The 21,254-nt window shown below is 35.4% G+C and overlaps 1 protein-coding gene across 5 annotated transcripts in view; it reads left to right on the forward strand.

Moving 5' to 3' along the window:
• LOC105144863 (uncharacterized) overlaps window positions 1-21,254 on the forward strand; it is a 246,697-nt gene that overhangs the window by 213,119 nt on the left and 12,324 nt on the right. For all 5 annotated transcript variants that reach the window (XM_087415546.1, XM_011054072.2, XM_087415549.1 and 2 more), the window contains one exon: window positions 6,929-7,052. In XM_087415546.1, the coding sequence (XP_087271672.1) occupies window positions 6,929-7,052 (124 nt within the window). The remainder of the gene's footprint in view (window positions 1-6,928; window positions 7,053-21,254) is intronic.

The following is a 21,254-nucleotide window of genomic DNA, read 5'->3' on the forward strand; positions in this document are numbered from 1 at the left end:
CTCAACTGTGTTCGAATACTTATTACTTTTTCCAAGTAATACAATTTTTTATTTTTGCTTATTATAAGATTGCTTTTTAAGATAATGTATAATCTATTTTATTCTTTATTAATAAATTGCTAATTAATATTTATTTGTCATATGAGGAAAGTTTTTTTTAAGAAGCTATATACATATATACACGAATACTTTATACACTTACTGTATACATATTCATGTAGAGACGTTAATGTATGAACAAATTGTATAAGCGTGTCAGTATGTATCTTTATTTCGAAATAATTTATTAGCACGCTAGAAGTATAAAGTGTATTTTTATTGCGGATATATCGTATAATATATAATACATTCGTGTACAGACGTTAATGTATGTGCAAATTGGACAAGCGTGTCAACATGTGTCTTTATTTCAAAATAAATTATAATGAATCGATTAGTGTGCTAGAAATATAAAGCGCACTTTTTTATCGGTGACATATAATAGACATATATATATGTATTCGTGTACAAACACATACTCGTGTAATACTTTACCGTGTACGCTATATCTTTAGCAGTCAACGTACACTTCAGAAGTTCCAACATCAATTTTCTTGATTGCTATACTCGATACCAGACTTTTGTCTAGTATAGTAGCTACTGCATTGTGAGTTGCATCGTGAATGATTGATCACCCTAAAGGAATTTAATGAAGAAACCATTATAGCGGGAAATATACAATAATAGCGTATCGTAGGGAAGTATCATAGGGAAAATATTGTAGTGGCGTGTTTCTAAATGTTCCGATGGTAGATCTAACGGACGCTATGATATTCTCATAAACGATTCCCAATTTACACAGCAGTAGTTTCTTTATTCGATATTTATATTCAATATTCCATCACGATAACTAACATTCCGCTCTACCTATCCGCCAATTTTATCGAAGTGACTGCGATAATGGACAACGTTTTCCCGCGCTATATTATTTTCGCCGTTGCAATTTATTATACTATCCATCTAGCCGTCAATTTTACTGCGATAATGGTGCCGACGAGTATAAAGCGATGGCCGCGTCGGTCGATGCTGTGTAACATTGACGTGCTCGAAAGCGCGCCAGAAATTCTCGATTGCGCTTTTCGTTTTCTCGGGAAATGCGCGAGCGGGAATTCCATTTTAACTCTCGAAACGTTAAAAAGAATCGTTCGATCGCGCCAGTGCGCATGATGTCGATATACAATCACATGCACTGATGAGAGCTCTCTAAAATGCATATCGCACGCGTATCTAGTTGTTCCTTTGACTTCTCAGTTTTATTCAGTTGCTTTTTGTGATGATTCGTTCGTATTGCATCATTCTTAATTTTTTTTTTCAATTTCTGGCCGATTACTTTAATTTTACATTCGTATTTTATTTATTTCTAAAGACCTTCTATCAGAGTTTAAATATGAACTGTATTTTGTATCTCTATGTAGTCTACATCGCAAATTTAGAAATGACTATAATATACATGTATAATTAGTTTTTCATGTAAAAATAACATTGTATTACATGTTTAAAATGTGTAATTTTTTTATATGCAATATAGTGTGTTATTTTTACACGGAAAACTAATCACATATATATATTGTAGGTTTTTTACACACATGGATTTGTAGTGGTTTATTTTAGCGAAATCACGTAAGAGACGTACATTTACTATCTCTTTCTTTCTCTCTTTCTTTTTCTCTCTCAGGAAAATTTGTTGAAATATGGCTGAACAATAAAAAGTGGCTGTTTCATGTTTCATGTTTAGATAGTTTCTATAGAGTAAATATACTTATTTCGATACTTGCTTTTATATTTTATTTAACATTAGCTGTTTGATTAGAGACTGAGTGTCATTTTATCAAGTCTAGCTTAATAAGATTCCTAGCTGATTGTTAATAATTATTCCGCGTTTTTACTTTAATACTACAAGGAATAGTCTTAGCAGCCCTTAGATGATCAATATTATTAATACTTGTATTTAAAATATTGCACATGTTATTGGTTTGTCTACATTGAACCTCTAGATTTTTTGTTTATTTTAAATGGTTTAAAAAAGATCTATAATATTGTACAAAAATAATTCTACAATATTGAGAAAGTAGGAGCTCCAAAGCTTCAGTTTTATTCTCGCTTTTCCGCACGATTGCGTTGCACGACGACCCTATAATCTTTACGAGTCTCGCGACAACATTCTTCTCTAAATATTTCTCGTTTTGTGCGTAGGATTATTCATTACAGTCCACGGTACCAGAGCAAAAACGCGGAATAATTAACGATCCAGCTAGGAATCTTATTAAATCAAGAGAAACAGAGATTAAAACGGCAATTGCTAAAATGAATTGGCATCGTGTTCACTCGGAATGCGATTAAATAAAGCTATTAAAAATTTTCTAGCAACAAATTGTGCTAACATCGAGGATAGTCAAGTGATAAAATGAGATCTATCTTTTTAATATTCCTAATGAGAATATTTCTAATTTCAAACGAGACATGAAATTATGATTACGTTATTTATCGTTCTTTTATCTATTGTTAAATGTTTTTGTGACATTTCTTTAAAACAGTATCGACATCTCTGCATTATTGAAATTTTGACAGCGGTTTTTTCTCTGATATCCGTCGAATAACGACACGATGTCGTTTCTCTTTATTGTCATGACAGGCTGCGCGAGCTCGTTGGTGATGTTTCGATGTATTTCCTTCCTCTCGCAAGCTGTCGCATCTCGCGTTTCACAGCTGTCCTTCCGCATCGCCGACTTGTCGTCGTCGTCGTCGTCGTCGTCGTCGTCATCGTCATCGTCGTCGCTGTCGTCGCTGTCGTCGTCGTCGTCGTAACACGGCAAAATAGTTTCGCGCCAGAACAATGCCACGATTACGTCGGTCCGTGTGCATTGTACATTATGAGAGGTAACGCGCGCGTCGCGCTTCTGTAATTATGAAAACCAAGCATAAACTCCGCGATTTGCATTTCAAACTACCATTGTAATCTCGGGCCCGACAGACGGCCGCATGCTCGTTCCTCTGTGCTTTTACCTACCTACCTATCTGCCGCCCTTACCCTTTCACCGTAGAATATTCCGAAATTGCCTCTCTTATTTTCAATCATGGATCTCCCTACCAATTTGGAGTTAGTTCTTTCTGAACGAAAATACGAAGGCACGAATAGCCTTAAAGTGCAGTTCAGCGAAATTAAAGGATTTATGAGAAAAGATTTTAATTTTGTAAAGATAATGAAATACTTTAGAGCAGAGAAGGCGGTATTACGACTCTATCACTCTTTTTACATTTCATGTAATAGCTTGTATTAAATTTTAATAACTGATATTTAAATTTAAAATTTAACGATTACGTTTGTCAAAGTATTGTTCAATCGATTCTAAAGTTACGAATCATATATTAATATGATATAATATGAATTATACTATTTATAAAAATGTAGCGATTGCATAATGGCTCAAAGAGAAACAGGAATGGTAATGCCTTTTATAAAAATTGATTTAAATAACTAATTTTGTTTAGAACTAAACAGTAATATTTGGTTACAAACAAAAAAGTAAAATATTGCAAAACGTATATACATATTCATAACTTCTTCCGTATAAGTTGCTCGATATTAAAAATCTATAGTACGTATAATATATTCTTTAAAACTTTTAGAGTGAATTGTCACTTTTAAAGATTGAGTTTTTTTAAAAACTGATTTAATTTTTACTATTTAGAGTGAGATTCTATTCCAAAGAATTTTGAATGTAAATTGTATGTAGATAAATACTAGGCAATCAATTTATGGAATATATATATATATAATTATTTTAACATAATTATATAACAAGGCTCAATTTGATAAAAATCAAATAAATTAATTTCGGAAGTAATTTGGAATTTGCCACTTGATAGCGAGAATAATAAGAGGGGCCATTATATCTACACTAATTATAATACCGCCTTCTCCTCTGTTATTTCTTATTTTACTGCAAGCCTCGTATGAATGTTTGGCGTTAAATATCGTAAATCAACTGCATTCTACCGTTGAGAGCATTTCAAATTTATCAAAAAAGATGAAGAGAGATGCAACGAATCACGAATATTTTGTACATGCATGCGGATCCATTCGCGCACGCTGTCACTCATTTTCTCGATTATCCACGTTAATGCATTTCGACGCATTCAGCCAACCCGCCTGTAAACGCGTTTCCGGCGCAAATTTTATTCCACAGCGAAACGCCGCCGAAGCGATAACGCCGATAAATTCGTCTGGATTAATATACAGCATGCATGTAGATATTGAAGCTATCTAAAGGTCGATTCCATGCGTGAATCGATATAACTTTCGATAGTATATAAAGTTAAATAAAACGTCAAAAATAAAATAAGTAATTCCGTTGTTTCTAGCCGATCGATGATTCAAGTAATCGAGCTCTGCTGTCGATTTTATGCCTACGAGGAATTGTGTTATTGCGAGAATGCTCCTGGGGATTTATAACGGATTTATCGAGCGGACATATGGCTTTGTATGTCGTTTGAAAATCCGTTCCGCGAAAACAGATATTAATATCGAACGACGGGTACATCGGTGACATTTAAATCCCACAGAGTGAATAAATGAAAAATTTGTAACAGCACCGCGGTGTCGATATTCCGATATACGAAAAAGTTACGCCCGCGTTACTCAAAATTGCGATGCTAATTAACGCGTTAATTATGCGCGGCATCACTAATTGCTCTCAAAGCCCCGACCGCGCGACGATTTTGTTTTCCCGAAATGGAAATTTGTTTGCATCGAGCCGCGAAAATTACCGCGACCAGCAGAGCGCATTCATTCAGCAGACATCTCGCTAATTGCTTTTAAACCCGCAACAAACCGGCTCACGGTTGCGTTTCCATATTATGCCATATTTATATGTTTAAGTGCGTGCATATACATATGAAAATGTATGGCATATAATAATAAAAGCGGTAAATAATAACAGCGTATAATAATAACCGTTAAATAAAATAGCGGTACTCCATCGATAATGATAGTAATGGTAACGATAAAAATGATACAGAGTTATATCTAGATGAATTTATTTATATTGTTACATCGCGCATAATAATAAGACGTATTTACCTTGCGTTGTATATGATAAATGTTTTTTAATGCTGGTAAAAATAGGAGGCAAATATGTTTAATGCGAATAAAAATATTTGCAATAAAATTGTAAAAGGAGGGCAGAGGAAATTTTATCACGCAGTCGAGATCCTGTGTAAAAAATACGATCTGTCCCGCGGGCGGGAAATCAGAATCGATAGCGCCGTGTGCTATATATCCGTATATATGGGAGAATGACGTGTTCGTCAATTTCCAGCAACACGGTAGGTGTGCGGAAACGTTATGCGAAAATCAACCCTCGGCGCTTTCGCCGTTTCATTTCTATTTGCAAGCCGGGGTAAACGCGCCGACGGCAGAACCGCGTTTCCGATCGTGCGTTTCCCAGTTCGGGGAAATATCGCGGCCGGCCGATATTTCCATAAACAGCGTGCGGAGGGAGGGTGGTACGACCGACGTTAATTGGGGCCTCCTCCAATTGCTTTTATATCCTCGGCTGCGTTTCGTCGCGCCTCGAGGCCACTCGGCCGCCGGCCCGGGATGCATTTTCCGCGCGCGCGCGTCCAGTGACCGGGATTACATCGATTTCCGAAATGAACGGCGAAGCGATACTCTCTCTCGTCGTCGCGTACAAGCAACGGCGGTATTTCGTGACAGCCCGACCCGATATTTTTGAAAAGCCCGAGAGATATATATACCGTACGATGACTCGTTAACACCTTGTCGAAATCGTCGCGCAACGTCATGTCGGCGCGGAACGGTCGTGCACTGTGTATTACACCAGCCAGAATACAGCGTAAATGTATGGACTGAAATATATATATTTTCACGTCGAAAGTATTTCACTATATATACGCGACGGATTTTATGTCGCGTTGCACAACTGTGAAGAGTGAATGAATTGAATTAAACGTATATGAGGTACATGGCACGGCAGAGCCGCGAAAATATTCGAGCGGTCTCTCGAAACAAGCGTTTATTAAACATTAATAACATGCATTCGCCATGAGATAGTTCATGGATCTATCTAACGGATCGTTAGTTAGCATCCTCATCGCTCAGTCATGCTATCGCTCTTGATCGCCATTCTCGTGTCGTAGTTAGAATGCAGGTCCCTGGGCGTCACGGGAACCGCTTCGTAGTTAGAATGACAAGTCCCTGGACATACGAGACTATCTCAATCTAATTACGAACAATATACATTGTCTGCCTCCTACGTTTGCATTAGAGAATTAATGCAAACAGCAGTATCCTTGATATCGGTAAAATAACTTTCAAAATAAATTAACCATCAGGAAGAAATTAGCTTTTTAATCGTGGCCGAAAATCGTTGTTAAAATATTTATTATTTATATATTAAAATAATAACTTTACACGGAGAGAATGATTTTGCTGAAACAGTTTTTTTTTTTTCTAAAAGTTTATCTAAATATAGATTTGAAAATAATTTATTAGATCAAATGAAAAGTATCAAAATAATTATGTAGGAAGCTCAAACATATAATGAGTAATAATAAAATATTCCAAAAGGTTCCAACGCCTCCAGCAACCAGCTTGGACGTTCCAATAATTATTTTGATAGATCTATAACAAAATTATTTTCAAATCTGTATCCAGCTAAATTTTTATATTTTTTTAGCAAAACTATTCTTTTTGTGCATGGTACCATGGTAGGTTTCTTCCATCGTGTGCATGGTACAATCATGTTGTAGATTATTTCACGCGGGCGAAATTGACAAACGCGATACATATCGATATACCATACATACGCGGACGAAATTGACACACGACAACATCGCGACTCACCGTTCGTTGAACTTTTTGTTGCAGGACATGTCCGACGTATGCGTTGGAACCAGCGTGGGGACCATCACGGAACCGGAGTGTTTGGGACCCTGCGAGCCCGGTACCTCCGTCACCCTCGAGGGCATCGTTTGGCACGAGACCGAAGGAGGTAAGAACCTCGTTACAGCTTAATTCGCCCATTTGCCTTGGCGGACTCCGCCACCTTGGACCTCCGACCTTCTTGTTATCCCCTTAGCTTCCTCTTAGTTACAGAGGATTAGGGAGCGAAATTAATCCTAGAACGATAGCACTGATTTACCGAACGAAGCATTGATTTTTAATATTCTCTTAATTGACAATTATAACCAATCGATAAAACGACAATCTTTTTCTTCGTCGGAAAAATGTATTTTTACACAAATTGATTTTATATTAATTTCTATCTATTAATTTTACATTAATTTCTACATATTGTTGATCTTCTTTTGATATATTTTAATTGTCATATTACAGTTAATGGATTTGTAATTAATGATAAATGAAATAATATTAATTTTAAATGATAATTTTACATGTAATTTCGAATCATGTGTTTTTCATGCAAGAGTCAGTCGAATACAGAAAATTTAATTACAATTAATTCTATCTGATGTCTGGAAAGAGTATAACAGAGATAATATTTCTATTTCCATCCAGTTACAATTATTTAATGATATTCTTGAATAAATTATCCACCGACCGATCTACCTTGTTATTTTGTCTAATGAAAGTGATATGTTTTTTTTTTTTCATTAAAGAAACGTATTTTTATACAAATTGCGATTCATACAATTAATGCAATTTACTTAATCTTTCTTCTAGTAATATATAAAATTGAAATACGTGAAATACTAAATTGTAGAAATATCACTTCTTTCAAACTCTTCGAATGTTAAATTAACAATCTATCCATTTTAAATTAATTTGTTAAGAATACGAAGGATTTAACTGTTAACGTTAACGGACATTGGTAAAATACGAAGAATTTGCATTTAGACCATTAATGATTCATGTACATTCCCAGTATTCGCTTACCAAATTTGCTCCCATCAAATTTACTCTATTATTGCACCACGCTCTTCGAATAAAGTCATACACACTGCTTATTGATTTATCGAATTTCTACAATTCGCTGAATAACAGTAATAACATTAATGGCACCGCATACAAAGTCTACGTTATTATTATGGAAATCACCGTCGTAAGGGAGTTATACGATCGCATCTTCTATCAACGTAAATTCAGCGCGTCCACTTGTTTTCCTGGGATATTAAATAATATCGAGCATCGTTAGAGTTGTTACACAAAATTATGTTCACCGTTAGCGATGCGTATAAATGAGGAGCAGTATAGGAAACAGGATCCTCGCTCGCGTCGCGATTTTCCTTGCGCTATAATAACGAGCAATAATTGCGCGAGAAAGGATTACAGGCGCCACTCTGCAGTGAATATAAAGCATTTATTTCATTATACATTCAACTGAACAAGATAATAATTTGTGCAACGTTCACTAGCAGAAATTACTCGCCTCGTTACATTTCCTGGTCGTATAAAATTTTTGCTTTAATTGTTATTTCCTGTATTTTATCGGCAATATAAATATAATATTTGATAAATGTAATTAAATGTACAGATATCCCTCTACGTACGACTATTTTGAATTTCCAAACTTCCGACTGGTAAATGCTAAGAATTAAAAAGAGATGAAGAGTATTTGCGCGCGTGTATGTGTGTGTGTGTGTATATATACACTGTAAAAAATAAAATGTTAATTTAACTTTAATAATGTTTAGTGGATTTTCTGATACATGCAAAAATGTTAAAATTAACATTTTTGTGTTTATTTTAACATTTTTGCATGTTCAGAAAGTCCACTAAACGTTTTTAAATTAAAATTAACATTTTATTTTTTACAGAAAATCCACTTGTATTTAAGTTAAAATTAACATTTTATTTTTATAGTGTATGTACACATATCTACACATATATAAAAAAAAGTTGAATATATTTGTGTGTATGTAACAATTGAATTGAGATTGAAGTGACTCTACATTGGACGTTTTTTCCAGCAAGGATACAGTATAACACCGTAAATCGTTACATTCTTATTGTTTGCCGACGTTAAATAAGAATAAAATGATTCACTATGTTACACTGTATTTTTACTAAAAAATGCCCATTGATCGAAATGGATATTAATTTACTTTTTTACATCTTGAAATTATTTATGTCTTAGAATGGCTAGTAATACAAATATTATTACTAAAAGAGAAAGAAAAACAATAGATATGATTACTATTTTTACGATCAATTCGACCTACGACTAAAGTCTCGGAAAACCCGTCAAATAGAGGGATGCTTGTAATATCTCAAGCTTCGAACATTGCTCGAAATATTTCCTGGTGTTTTTACAATTTTCGTACATTTCGAAACGACGTTGACTTTCATACATTCACATGACAAACGTCACAGACAAATAATTAAGTAAAGGGCCCAATAATGGAGACATGAATATTGTATTCCTTGGTGAATATGAGACGAGTCTATATTATCGTGAAGATTAAATGAAAAGCTAATTACTAGCTGAACAGTCTTCGAAGTTAGTAGCAGTCGAGAGTAAAAATAAAACAGAACTTCTTGTTCGTGGATTAACTTCAAGCAGGTTTTCATCGAAACTTCATTTACTTTTATTACATAATCGAGATATTAATCTTCGGATTTCATTAATTCCATTAGCCGGAGTTAACAAATGATTGACAGAATCGACAAATGATCTAGTTGTTACAGTCATTCTCATAGAATCGCGCGAATAAATAATAACCACTGTCGTTGTGGTTATCGATAAAATAAAAGTCGTATCGTCTCGTGTCGATTGAAAATAACTAGCACCGATGATCAATCAATCGTTTGCCCCGGGTAAACATTCGGAGAGCACCGATGTAATAGGAATAGCACTCGATCGATCTTGTTGCTGCTCGAACGATTCGGGGTTATAAATATTCGTCCGATATTCCGCCGGCCGGAAAAGTCGGGTAAATAAAAGCGTGTTGCAATCCCGGCATCATTATTTCGTTTGCCGAGATTAATCAATCGCGATCGTGTAATTGTAATGTATACAGAATTGCGACACTTTGTATTTCATTCGTATAATTTCAATTTATTTTTTATTCATTCTTTTTTAAGAAATATTAAAAATTTTTTTTTTATTTTATTTTGTTTAAAAAGAGGTTTTATTGTAAAAAAACGTGATCGCACGGGAAAAAAATTCATGATTTTCGCGCACTTGTCCAGACTAATTTAGTCGCAACGTTACACCGAAATATTGCACTGTCACGCCGCACCGGAGTATTTTCACGAGTAATGAGTGTGATTAGAACAAACGCGGATAAACTACGTAATTGGATCGCCCGCAAGTTTATTAAGACCATTTCGACAGTTAAAGTAGCGGTAACTCGATAACGATCACGTTTGCGCGAAGTAATGCAGATTAATTTATCCGGGTTTAAGCTTTCATGCTTGTTAACATACGTTCCGTAGCTTAACATTCGCCATTGTTTTACAACTCATACGCGTCGCCAAGCTGACTCGCTAATTCGCAGCTGCGAAACGCACTGGCTGGTTGCGTGCGACGTGTGGAATAATGTAATAACATAGAATGTTGATAGAGAAAATATTTAAATATTCCGATATATATATATATATATATATATATGTGTGTGTGCATGCGGAAAACCCTAATGAACATATTTCTTTGTTATTTTATGCTTTAATGAAAAAGTATGAAACGCTTTTAATAAATTATGCGACTCTACTATTATAGTGTTAATATATCAGAAAGGAAATGTCACTCTAGGAAAATTAGTAATGCGTTTTAAATTTATTTCAATAATCTTTACTGAATTCTGTGTATAAATTCATGAATATTGAAATTGATTTAATTGACGATTATATTTAAAAATTTATCACGTCATTTTTATCGAAAAAACATCAACTAATTTGATTCCTTGTAATTTATTGAAAATACATTACGCTGTTTCGAGAAGCTCTTTTTATCGTAAACATTTTTTGTTAATTTATAATATATACACTAAAAATATTTCGCTTGGCAGCGTATTTCGATCGAAACCTTTTTTTTACGGCCACTGCTAACCTGAATGTTTATTAATGCTTTTTCTTTCTTATCACTCGCTGTATAATAATGAGTTGCGATATAATAATACGATATAATAATGCGCCGCGACTTGACTCGCACGCGAGATAAAAAACTGATGTATGTAGAATGAAATTAAAACAAAAGTGCCGGGAGACGCTCTTCAGCGGAATAATTAATTTTACCGCGAGCTAACGTAATTAATACCAATTTCGCTAATAGATCGTTCCTCCTGGGAAAGCCTCCTGAGTTCTATTCGTCGCATGCTTCAACGATTTCTTCGTAATACGATTAAAGCGATCTGCGGAAATTATAAAGAAAGCCACACGCTACACAAATACACGCGAACACCACGCTCCATTCTCATCATACCTTCTTTTACATTCGTGACAAAACGTGACGGCTGCGCATAATGCATGCTCATGAATACAAATAAATTTTACAGTAGTCGAGATATTCAATGAAAACATATAGAATACCCCTAGAATTATCGCTCATTCTTTAGCGAAGTATATGTGAAATTCATTCTCTTCGTCGTACAAAGGTTCTTTCTGTAATGTCAAAAAGTTACATGAGACAATGTACGAAATGTGACGCACAAGATGTACCCACGAAATTATGAAAGTATTATATAATTATGTCCGTGGAATGAAATCGATGAAGGTCTGTTTGCATGCGATACGCAAGATCCTGCCAACCGTTTTCGACAGGCCTGCAATTAGTTTTACCCGAATCCTCGAATTCTCGAACCACACTCGAGCGTGCAACGTGGGCACACGCAACCGCGTACGCCGGTGCATGCCGTGCGGTAACCTCCGCATGCACACAAAAGCGCGTGTGTTTCGCACACATAAACGGACAATACGTACACACACACACACGCGCGCGCATATATGTGTACGTACATGCCCGGCTGATACAACACGGGTAAGGTAGCTTGTCAGACAGGTATTATATGCCGCGGTCGTGGTTGTCGTCGGGTTAAACTACATCGTGACTCCTCGGCTGCTCTTCCCTCTTCCACTCTTTGTCTTTTCTCTTCTCTCTCTCTCTCTCTCTCTCTCTCATTCTTTCTTTCTCTTCCTTTCTATCTTTTTCTTCTTATCCTTTTCTCGTACGTTCCTCTCGTGTTTTCCTCTCTTCTTTTCTCTACGATATCAAAGGTCCACTTTATGATCGTTCCCTCGAAGGCGGTCGAATCGAGTAGCTGTTTTTCATTGCGCGTTGGATCCCCTCGCGAAGTAAGGATAAATGAAGGGCCATTATGTGAAAGGAGCCAAACGCTTCCACGTCAAAACTGAGAAATGGACTTTCAAAGTTTTCTAAAGGGAAAAATGTGCTCTCTCCGCCGTGACGGTAATTCGTAGAATTCTAATGTAAAGTTTAATCTACTTAATAAACGACTGCCTTGAAATATAAGTGCCTTAAGCTCGAAGTAGATAAAACCGGCGTAACTTTTATATAAAAACAGCATCGGAAGCGTGTATTTATGTGTACGTTTTCAACAACTGTTTTTTGTTGTTTCAAATTTACGCATGAGGAAACAAATAGATGAATAATACACGAATACATCCAGTAAAGTTATTTTTAGTTTAAATTAATTCTAACGGTGATTATGCTGAAAGATAAACGAGATGAAATTTATATTTATATTTATAGAGCATGCAACGCATTAAATAACATCAAGTTATATTTTCTGGGGTGATATTTCATTTGAGCTGACGTATCATTACAATCTCAGGAATATCTGTGAGATTGTTTTTTTTTTGTTGTTGCATTGTTTGCCATCGAAAGAAGAAACGACGCGGTGAAGCTAGACGCGAAAGGGAGCTCCTAAATGGCCATTCATAATGGTAGATTAGGAAGTCCATAAATTCGTCGAATTCCCAATTGAATGGCCAACCAATCTGTCCGAGCCTCTCTGCCATCCATCCAAGTTTTATTACTTTCGTCGTTCGCTGCTGATATCCTGCTGCTACATCCTTTCACCTCCCGTTCTCCGCCCTCCGCTCTTCTCCTCTCGCATCCCCATAACTCTTCAATCGCCCTTCACCCCTTTTTCTCTCGTTCGGCTCACCTCGTCTTCTTCTATCTCTTTTCATCTCCTTGTTATTCTTCTCTTTGCTCTTTAGTCGGTTCCATCTTTGACTCCCGGCGAGATACAAAAAAAAGATGAGAGAGAGAGAGAGAGAGAGAGAGAGAGAGAGAGAGAGAGAGAGAGAGAAGAAAGAAAGAGAACTCTACCAATGTGTTATATCGGCGAGAGAAATAAAACATCAACGGAATCTCGAGCACGTCTGTTCTGGTTTCGTGGCTGTTGCCTCTTCGCGCCGCTTTACTTTATAGCAAATTTATCCGCTCTGCCTTCCACTTCCGTTCCTTCGAGACTTCTCACCTCTATCGCAATCGTGATCATGTTTATAATAGTCGCGTGACGAGAAAATCTTAATAATGTATAATAGCTACTGGAAATCTCGGGAACTTTAAGAAAAACATTTACGATTTTACTTTACAGAAACGTGCATTTTTATAATTAAATAAGGGAAAAATAGGGTTTTATTTCTTGAAGCTTAATTCGTTAGAAGTTTTTTATCACTAGTCTTTAATTAAAGAGGAGTAAGTAGTTTTCTTTGATATCTTCGTTGAGGAAGAATCGATTTCATATCGATTAAAGTGTCTTCAATGGCATCCGATGATTTCGCGATAGCCACGTACTTTCATGGTACGTCAAATGCAAATTGAATTTGTCAGTTCGCATCCTTCTTTCGTAAGATCCATGTCTCGTGCTCCGCATTATTGCCCTAACGAGATGACACGTCGTCGATCCGCTCGTAATAAGCACATTAAGATCACCCCTTGAGAAATTTTCCTGGGAAGCGAGCGATTAAAAAGATGGGCGATTTCTTTCGCGTGTACGCGAGCCACGCGTCCTCGGTAATTACGTAAGGCATTCGACACGCGTGGATAAGCAAACGAAGTCAAACGAGTTATATTTGCAGGTTGCACGCGCGCGCGACAACGACTCGCGTCGCTCGCCCTCCTCGATCGGCCTCGATTTGCATCTCCCGCTTTATAAACGCGGCGCATTAATAATTCCGCGAAGCTAACAAGTTAATCTCCAGCAATAAATGTCATATGCGCAAATGTGTAATTATGCGTGCATGCGCGTGTAACTAATGACCGGCGATCGGCCGACAGAAGTACTAAACTGCCGATAACTCGTATCGCGATAACATGCATTTTCGTTGCGTACAATGTTCACCTTGTGGACATAATCACCCTTAAATTGAGAAAATCTTTTTTTATCCTATTTTTATTTTATCTAATTTTAATTTAATATTTTTCATCTTTTTTAATATTCCGATTCAATATTTTTATTTTAATATTATATTAACTTTTTGTTTTAAATTTTTTTCATCATCCTTTTCAAATCCTTTTTCGTTTTTTTGACATCGTGTAAGTCAGATGCTTGTTACCTTTGCGAATTTGCTTATAATAACTTATAAAATAAAAGGACTATTTTATTGTACCACGAAATGAACTATATTTTACATTTTATATTTTTTTCCTCGTTGTGTATTATTGGACTCTTAACAAATTTACTAAGAATTTTCTTATGACTTTGTTAATTCTTGATAAAAATGACTCGCAGCGTATTACAACAGAAAGAAAAAATTTTATATTAAGAAATTGTAAGAATATTGTAAGACTATGTACGAATTTTTAATTTAGAACGATGTTTATATTATTGTAAGATTGCATTGACTCGATTGGAGTTGAAACGTTTGTTTTATTTTATTTTAATTGTTTTGTATTAATTTTGCTTATTTAAATTAAAATTATTTTACTTCCATATTTTGACTTTTTGATGTTAGACATAGGATGAAAAAGTTATTGAAGTATTTATATCCACTAAGGATCTTGATTCGTGTAATGTCTCATGAGCACGTTCTGGACATCTTGTATAGAAAAGCATTACGCGAGATTGTGAGAAGACTACATGAACGAGCCACTAATACAATTACTGGTACCACCGTGAGCGAGGTGTGTATCGTAAAGGCGTCTATCTCCCATCGGACCTGGTTTTGTCGATGTCAGAGTAGTTTAGTTGGATCACAGAGACGTTGATGAAAGGATGCTTGTCAGAGATGCGACGGGGCGGGCACGGAGCAGGAGACGGGATAGGAAGGATAGGAGAGACGTGAGAAGTGAGGGGAGAGAGAAAGAGAGAAGCCTCTCCCATGGAGGGAAACTAGAGTTATACAGCTTGTTATCGATCTTTGGAACATCTCTCGCTTCACGTCGACGGAATTCTGCTCTTGCTCCTTCTTAGGTCTTCTCTTCCTCCTCCTTTTACAATCTGTTCTTCCTATCTCATCTACTGGATGTCACTTTTTCTCAGTTGCAACCTCTTTATGAATTTGGAGTATTTAATTGTTTATAAAAATAGGGTGATAAATATTATCATAAAAATACATTTGTAAACTTTAATCTTTTTAGTTCTCTTGATACTTTCTATTTACAGTGTCATTTACTCGAGGTTTAATTTATTAAAATTCTTTAATACATTAAGTTTTGCATTTAAGAAAAGATGACAGATTATTACATTGAATTGCATAAATAATAGCTGTTTCTATTGTTGTAAAATGAAAGATAAATTTTTTAATATAATATTTATTTCAATGAATAGTTTCCATTATTTTTTAATTGTATTTCATTTTTCTATGAAATTAAATACACTCGACTTATAAAATCCTGGTTTTGAAATTAAAATGTCACGGAGACATTTTTTAATGATATCTATATTACTCAAATTTTTTCTATCAAGATGAGTTTATAACAAACGAAATAGATGATAGTCAGGAATTATGTCTGAAGAATATAAAAGATGGTTAAGAATTTCCCAATTAAATTTTAATTTTTATTGGATAGATTTGCTACATGGAATCTGATATCATCTTGATGGAATTATTACTTTTCTATTGACCAGGTATTTTTCTAGCAGTACCTCTTTTAATTTCTCTAATTGCAAGTAATAACAATCAGCGATAATTGTTCGATTTTAAAAGTTCATAATAGATTTCCTTAGAGATCAATTTACCATAATATCATATTCTTTTGTAATTCTGTTTTTTGTCAGTAGTAATGTTTCATTTAGATACCGTCATGATCTTTTTTGTTACATTATCATAGGAGATTCATTTCTCATCTCCTGTGACCATACCGTCCAGACAACATTCCCTTTTTTGACAAGGAAGCAAAAATGTAGGCCAGTAATCTAACAAAACAAGAGTCGTTTACAATCCGGCATATTTAACCTCATATAAAGATAGAATACAATTATAGAAAAAAAGTTACATAATAAAAACTATACCATATTGATTCAAATAAATATTATATTTAAAAGTCTGCCTTTCATTTCAACAATAAAATAGTCATCATTTATACATCAATTCGGTATTATTTCATATTTATTGGATCATATGGTACAATTGATATCGACATGCATTGTTAAAGAATTTTGTACAATAAATTGAATGTCGAAAGATATCGGGAAGAAAGGATGCGATTCTATGATGCGTATCTTTTTCCACTTCTTCCATCTAAGGATCTTGAATACATCTCGATTTTGAAAGACCTCCGCCGTCGAGACTGCGAGCTCTCTGAAGCCGAAAGAAAATCCACTTATTTCCAGACTGATCTCAGTCGATGTTGTCTCCGGGCGCCACAGGCAACCGCTATTCGGCGAGGACAAATAACGCTGCCCCGTGATTTCACGTTTCGCCTGGCAGCTGCATCGCTTTGTTCCGCTTCGCTCTGCTTTGCGAACTTTATCGAGCGCGCGATATCGTCGGTGTATCATCTGACCGCATCGTAACTATTAATCCCTTCTACACATGCATACATATTCTATCACACACACACACACGCACGCGCGCGCACACACATATATATATGTTTGTAATATTTTTAAAATATTTTAAATAAAATTTATAAATGTTCCATATTTGAAAATATCCAGTATTAAATTTAAATTTTGTTTTACTTGAATTTTATTTTTGAGTTAAAATATTCATCTGATGCAACGATTGCCACACTAAAAAATTATCGTGTTTCCAGCGATTAGGTGGCGAACAAATGTTATAAACAACATGTCGAAAAATCATTCTGACGTTTCCTGTCTATTTGCGTTTGTCAAGCAGCGTTTGACAATGATTTTTCCCCACTAAAATGCTAATCCGTCAAAATCGGATTTGACGTGAAATGTGCTCTCCCTCAAAGTTTAATGCTTCCTTCGGTACATTGATGAACGAGATACCTGCTTCACTCGAGTACCGGAAGAGACTTTCGTATGATGAGTTTTCGGTAGGAGGAAAAATCCGCACTGTACCGAAAGCCAATCTCTCGTTTTAACAACGACTGCGATTGTCATCATTCGGAGGGCGGCTAACACCAGATTTTACGAGACGTTGTTATGATACCAAGAGAGCTTCCCCCAGCATCGAGATATTGCAATTGTTATGATATCACCAGAGAAGAGATTAACTCGTTGTTTTACGCCGTGGCTACGAAGGCTTTTTTTCTTCCTCATCCTCGTGCGGTTCCTCTTCCTTCTGTGTTTCCTGCAACCACAAATCTACCGTTTCGGAAAAGAGCTCCTTTATCGTCCACTGACTTTCAGGAAGAGGAAACCCAAGTCGGCGATGATGACGCCTGTGTCTCTTTGCAGCAAACGAGCAACGGACAAATAATAATGCTCGGATGTGACTTCGCGAACAGCTGCCGCGATCGCAATCTCTTCAGGGCGAACCGTGTGATTATTCGTTTACTGTGTCGCGGGAAATTCTATTAACTCTAGGAGCAGTCGACCGCGAGGCCAAATGTGAAACTTAAAGATGAACTCGTTTAATAGCTATTATTATGTAAGACAACATCAATAAGAGACTACATTGTGAGAAAAATATTGTATCACAAAAGACGAAAAAACATCAGGCGGTTAATTTTAATTTTTATTCATATCTTGATAATTTTCCCTATTTTGATTTTTCTTATAGTAAGACCAAAGGAATGAGCAAGTATAGATGTAGTAAAACTATTTAGTATCTGAGAAAATCTGGAATTTTTAGAGAACTTTTTTTTATTTTTAAAAATCAGGGACAGAAGTTTATCGAATACAAAAATTTTTGGAATTTTATTTTTAAATTAAAATTCTGTCTTTCTGAAAAATTAGTTTTTAATTTTTTTTTATAATGCAAAATGTTTACAATCAGTTAGCAATAAGTACGCACATCTGCGCATATTCACGTACATGCAATTTTTTCGCCATGCAAACTTTTCTATAATAAAAAAATCAGAATGACAGTAGAAAATAAGTATAGTGTTTACTGATGCTATTTTATAGTAAGCCTTTTCCCTAATCCTGTAAATTTCGCTCTAATTGTAGAAAATGATATAATCTCGCATTCTACTAATTCCTGTGTTTCACATCAATTTCCATTATATTTTTTATTTGAGAATTCCTTGCACTCCAATTTATTTTAAAAAAAGAATTTGTATTGAAAGATTCTCTAATCTTACTTGGAATTTTGAATTTAAGAAAATTTTCCAGGTATCTCAGAAAATTTTTTAGAAGATTTTAGTAAAAAAAAATGTTTAACTTGACCAAACAATTTTAACGTCCGAAATTTTATCAATAATTTACTTTTTCACTTGAAATGAAAAAATTATTATATTTCTTTTTAGAATAACGAAGACATGGCTCTATATTTTACTTTTTTGACTTTCAAAAATTTGTTTGATTTGATTTTTTACATCATATATATTTATTTATTACATTATTTATGTGCCTTTTAATATAACCTCTTAATAACCTTTTTCTATCATTATATTTTCATTTAATCTTCACGTTACAATATATTTTTAATTATATTTATATCATTAATTTATTTTTGCTCTAATTGTTATATGAAAAAAAAACTTCGTGTTGAACTTTTGAAACACGTTCTTTTTTTATTTATAATAAACTATTTTTGTTATATCTATACTTGTTCATTTCTTTGACCATTTACTTTATTATATCGCGTTGCGTAATACGAGCATATATAATATATTGTATATTTCTTTTTTTTACTAGTTTTTTTATGTAATAGTTTTGTTCCAAACTCATTAAGAGTAATTACTTATTAAAAGTGAAATGTGTATTGACGTGAAATCGAATTGTTTTTCCAAATTATTAGAGAGTAATTTGGTCATTTATTCCTCATTCGACCCATTGTCAGGGTTCGCATAAAAGTACACATGAAAGAAGAAAAATAAAAGGAAGTAACGTTAATTTGAGGGGAAACGAAGCTTGGAAGTAGATGAGATGAAAAGGCGCATAACGGGGGTGAAATGCACGGATTTATCATCATCCCCTGGTGCTCGCCCATACGTTTATCTTCCGCAGCAAATGGGAATGACGTCGATGCGCGAGGGGACGACTCAATCAACCAAAATGCCCCGAGGTTTCTGCCGCGTGGCGAGAAAGAAGGGAAAAGAGGAACAGAGCGAAATGAGGGGCACGTCGCGGGGTGAAGAAAGGAGCAACGAGACATCTCGTCTCACCCTCGAGACAGGAGAGAAAAAGAGCGAGACGTGTGTCTGACAGATGGAGGAGAAACATGGTGTCATGTGGCTTTTAGGAACTACGGTCGTCTTGGAACTTCCGCTGTTTTTATTGTTCTCTTTATGCCTCTATTCCCCCCCCCCCCCGGACGCGGCTCGCTACTCGTTCCTTTATTTTCGGTTCTCGATTCACGATCAGAGTCCGCGAAGAGGGAGTTAGCTCACAGATGCAAACGACGAGGCTCGTTTCGACGATCTTCCATGGACGTTTTCATTCCGGAGGTATCTATTTTTAAACGATACCCCATCGGGGAGAGAATCACCTTGTAAAGAAAGAGTTAATCCCAGCGAAGATGAAAATAAAGAATTCTTTCTTGTCTATGGACTCAGCTTCATCTCCGGCTGATATTGCGCATTTAAAATATCTTTTCTCTCGAATTTAATAGTTTGAAAACAGATCTCTCTTAGGTTTCTTTTTTTTTTTTAACTTTATAATTAATACTTTCGATGCGAATTAATACGATGCGAAGTACTGGACAACATTTCAAGAACAATGTTCAGGGGATATGCTGGAACGACGGTCGAATTTTATCGATGTCGAGAAAACAGATTTTTTTATTCCAAAATAAAACATAATGTATACCAAGTAGAACATTAAATAAAATTTTATATATATTTCTTGCTCTGCTGTATCCTATGTATCGTATGAATGCAAGATAATGTACTTTCAGATTTACTTCACTGCAGCAAGCTTCAAAATTATAATTTGATTTGGTTTCATTATATTCTTATACATTATTCAAATGTGGGAAACTACTTTTTGTTTGAATAGATACTTGGAATCATTCATATTATGTGAAAAAATACCCTACGTGATAACAGGAACTATAATTTCTTTTTTTTTTTTGTATTTTTTTATACAGGTTTGTAGTTTCTCACAGCTATTGGTTTTTCCACAGCTTTTCCAGCTTTTTTTCTTTTATTTTGGAGAAGGATTTTTTATTCTGTATAAAAAAAAAACAAAGTACGAAATGCGCGTTTCGTCGGTATTACAGATGATTCCAACATTCCCATAACAGTCTCATTGTTTTAAAAGAGCTACATTTCTTCTTTCTTTTTTTAGCTTTATAATTAATACTTTTACGCTAAGCAACATTCTACTTGGCGTTCACAACGCTCGCAAATATTATTTGCCCTTATTTAACACTTGATAAACAATAAGAGTGAAATTCTGAAAGCGAACGTCAAATGGAAACACAACCCAAGAACAGCGTTAATGTAAAACTATCTTTTTCTCTCACTTGAAGATCACGTCGTTCGTTCCCTGAAGCTTTGACATTTGAATCTGGTGCGGCGCCCCGCGGTGCCGATTCGATTTACGTCGACTCTCCCTATTACGCGAACGCGAAAGTAATTTAGCCGCGCACTTTGTATGGAACACGAGAGTTCCGCGGCCGAGAACACCTGCAACATCATCGTCGAGATCACCTGCGAAACGTCGCGTTTTCTTGCACGTGCACAGGCGAGATATTTTCAATTAGCAGCGCTGATCGCGCAAGAACGAAGAACCGTGAGGAG

The sequence above is a fragment of the Acromyrmex echinatior genome, chromosome 18 (genome assembly GCF_024713525.1).
Source record: "Acromyrmex echinatior isolate Ae372 chromosome 18, ASM2471352v2, whole genome shotgun sequence".
In the NCBI taxonomy this organism is placed as follows: Eukaryota; Metazoa; Arthropoda; class Insecta; order Hymenoptera; family Formicidae; genus Acromyrmex; species Acromyrmex echinatior.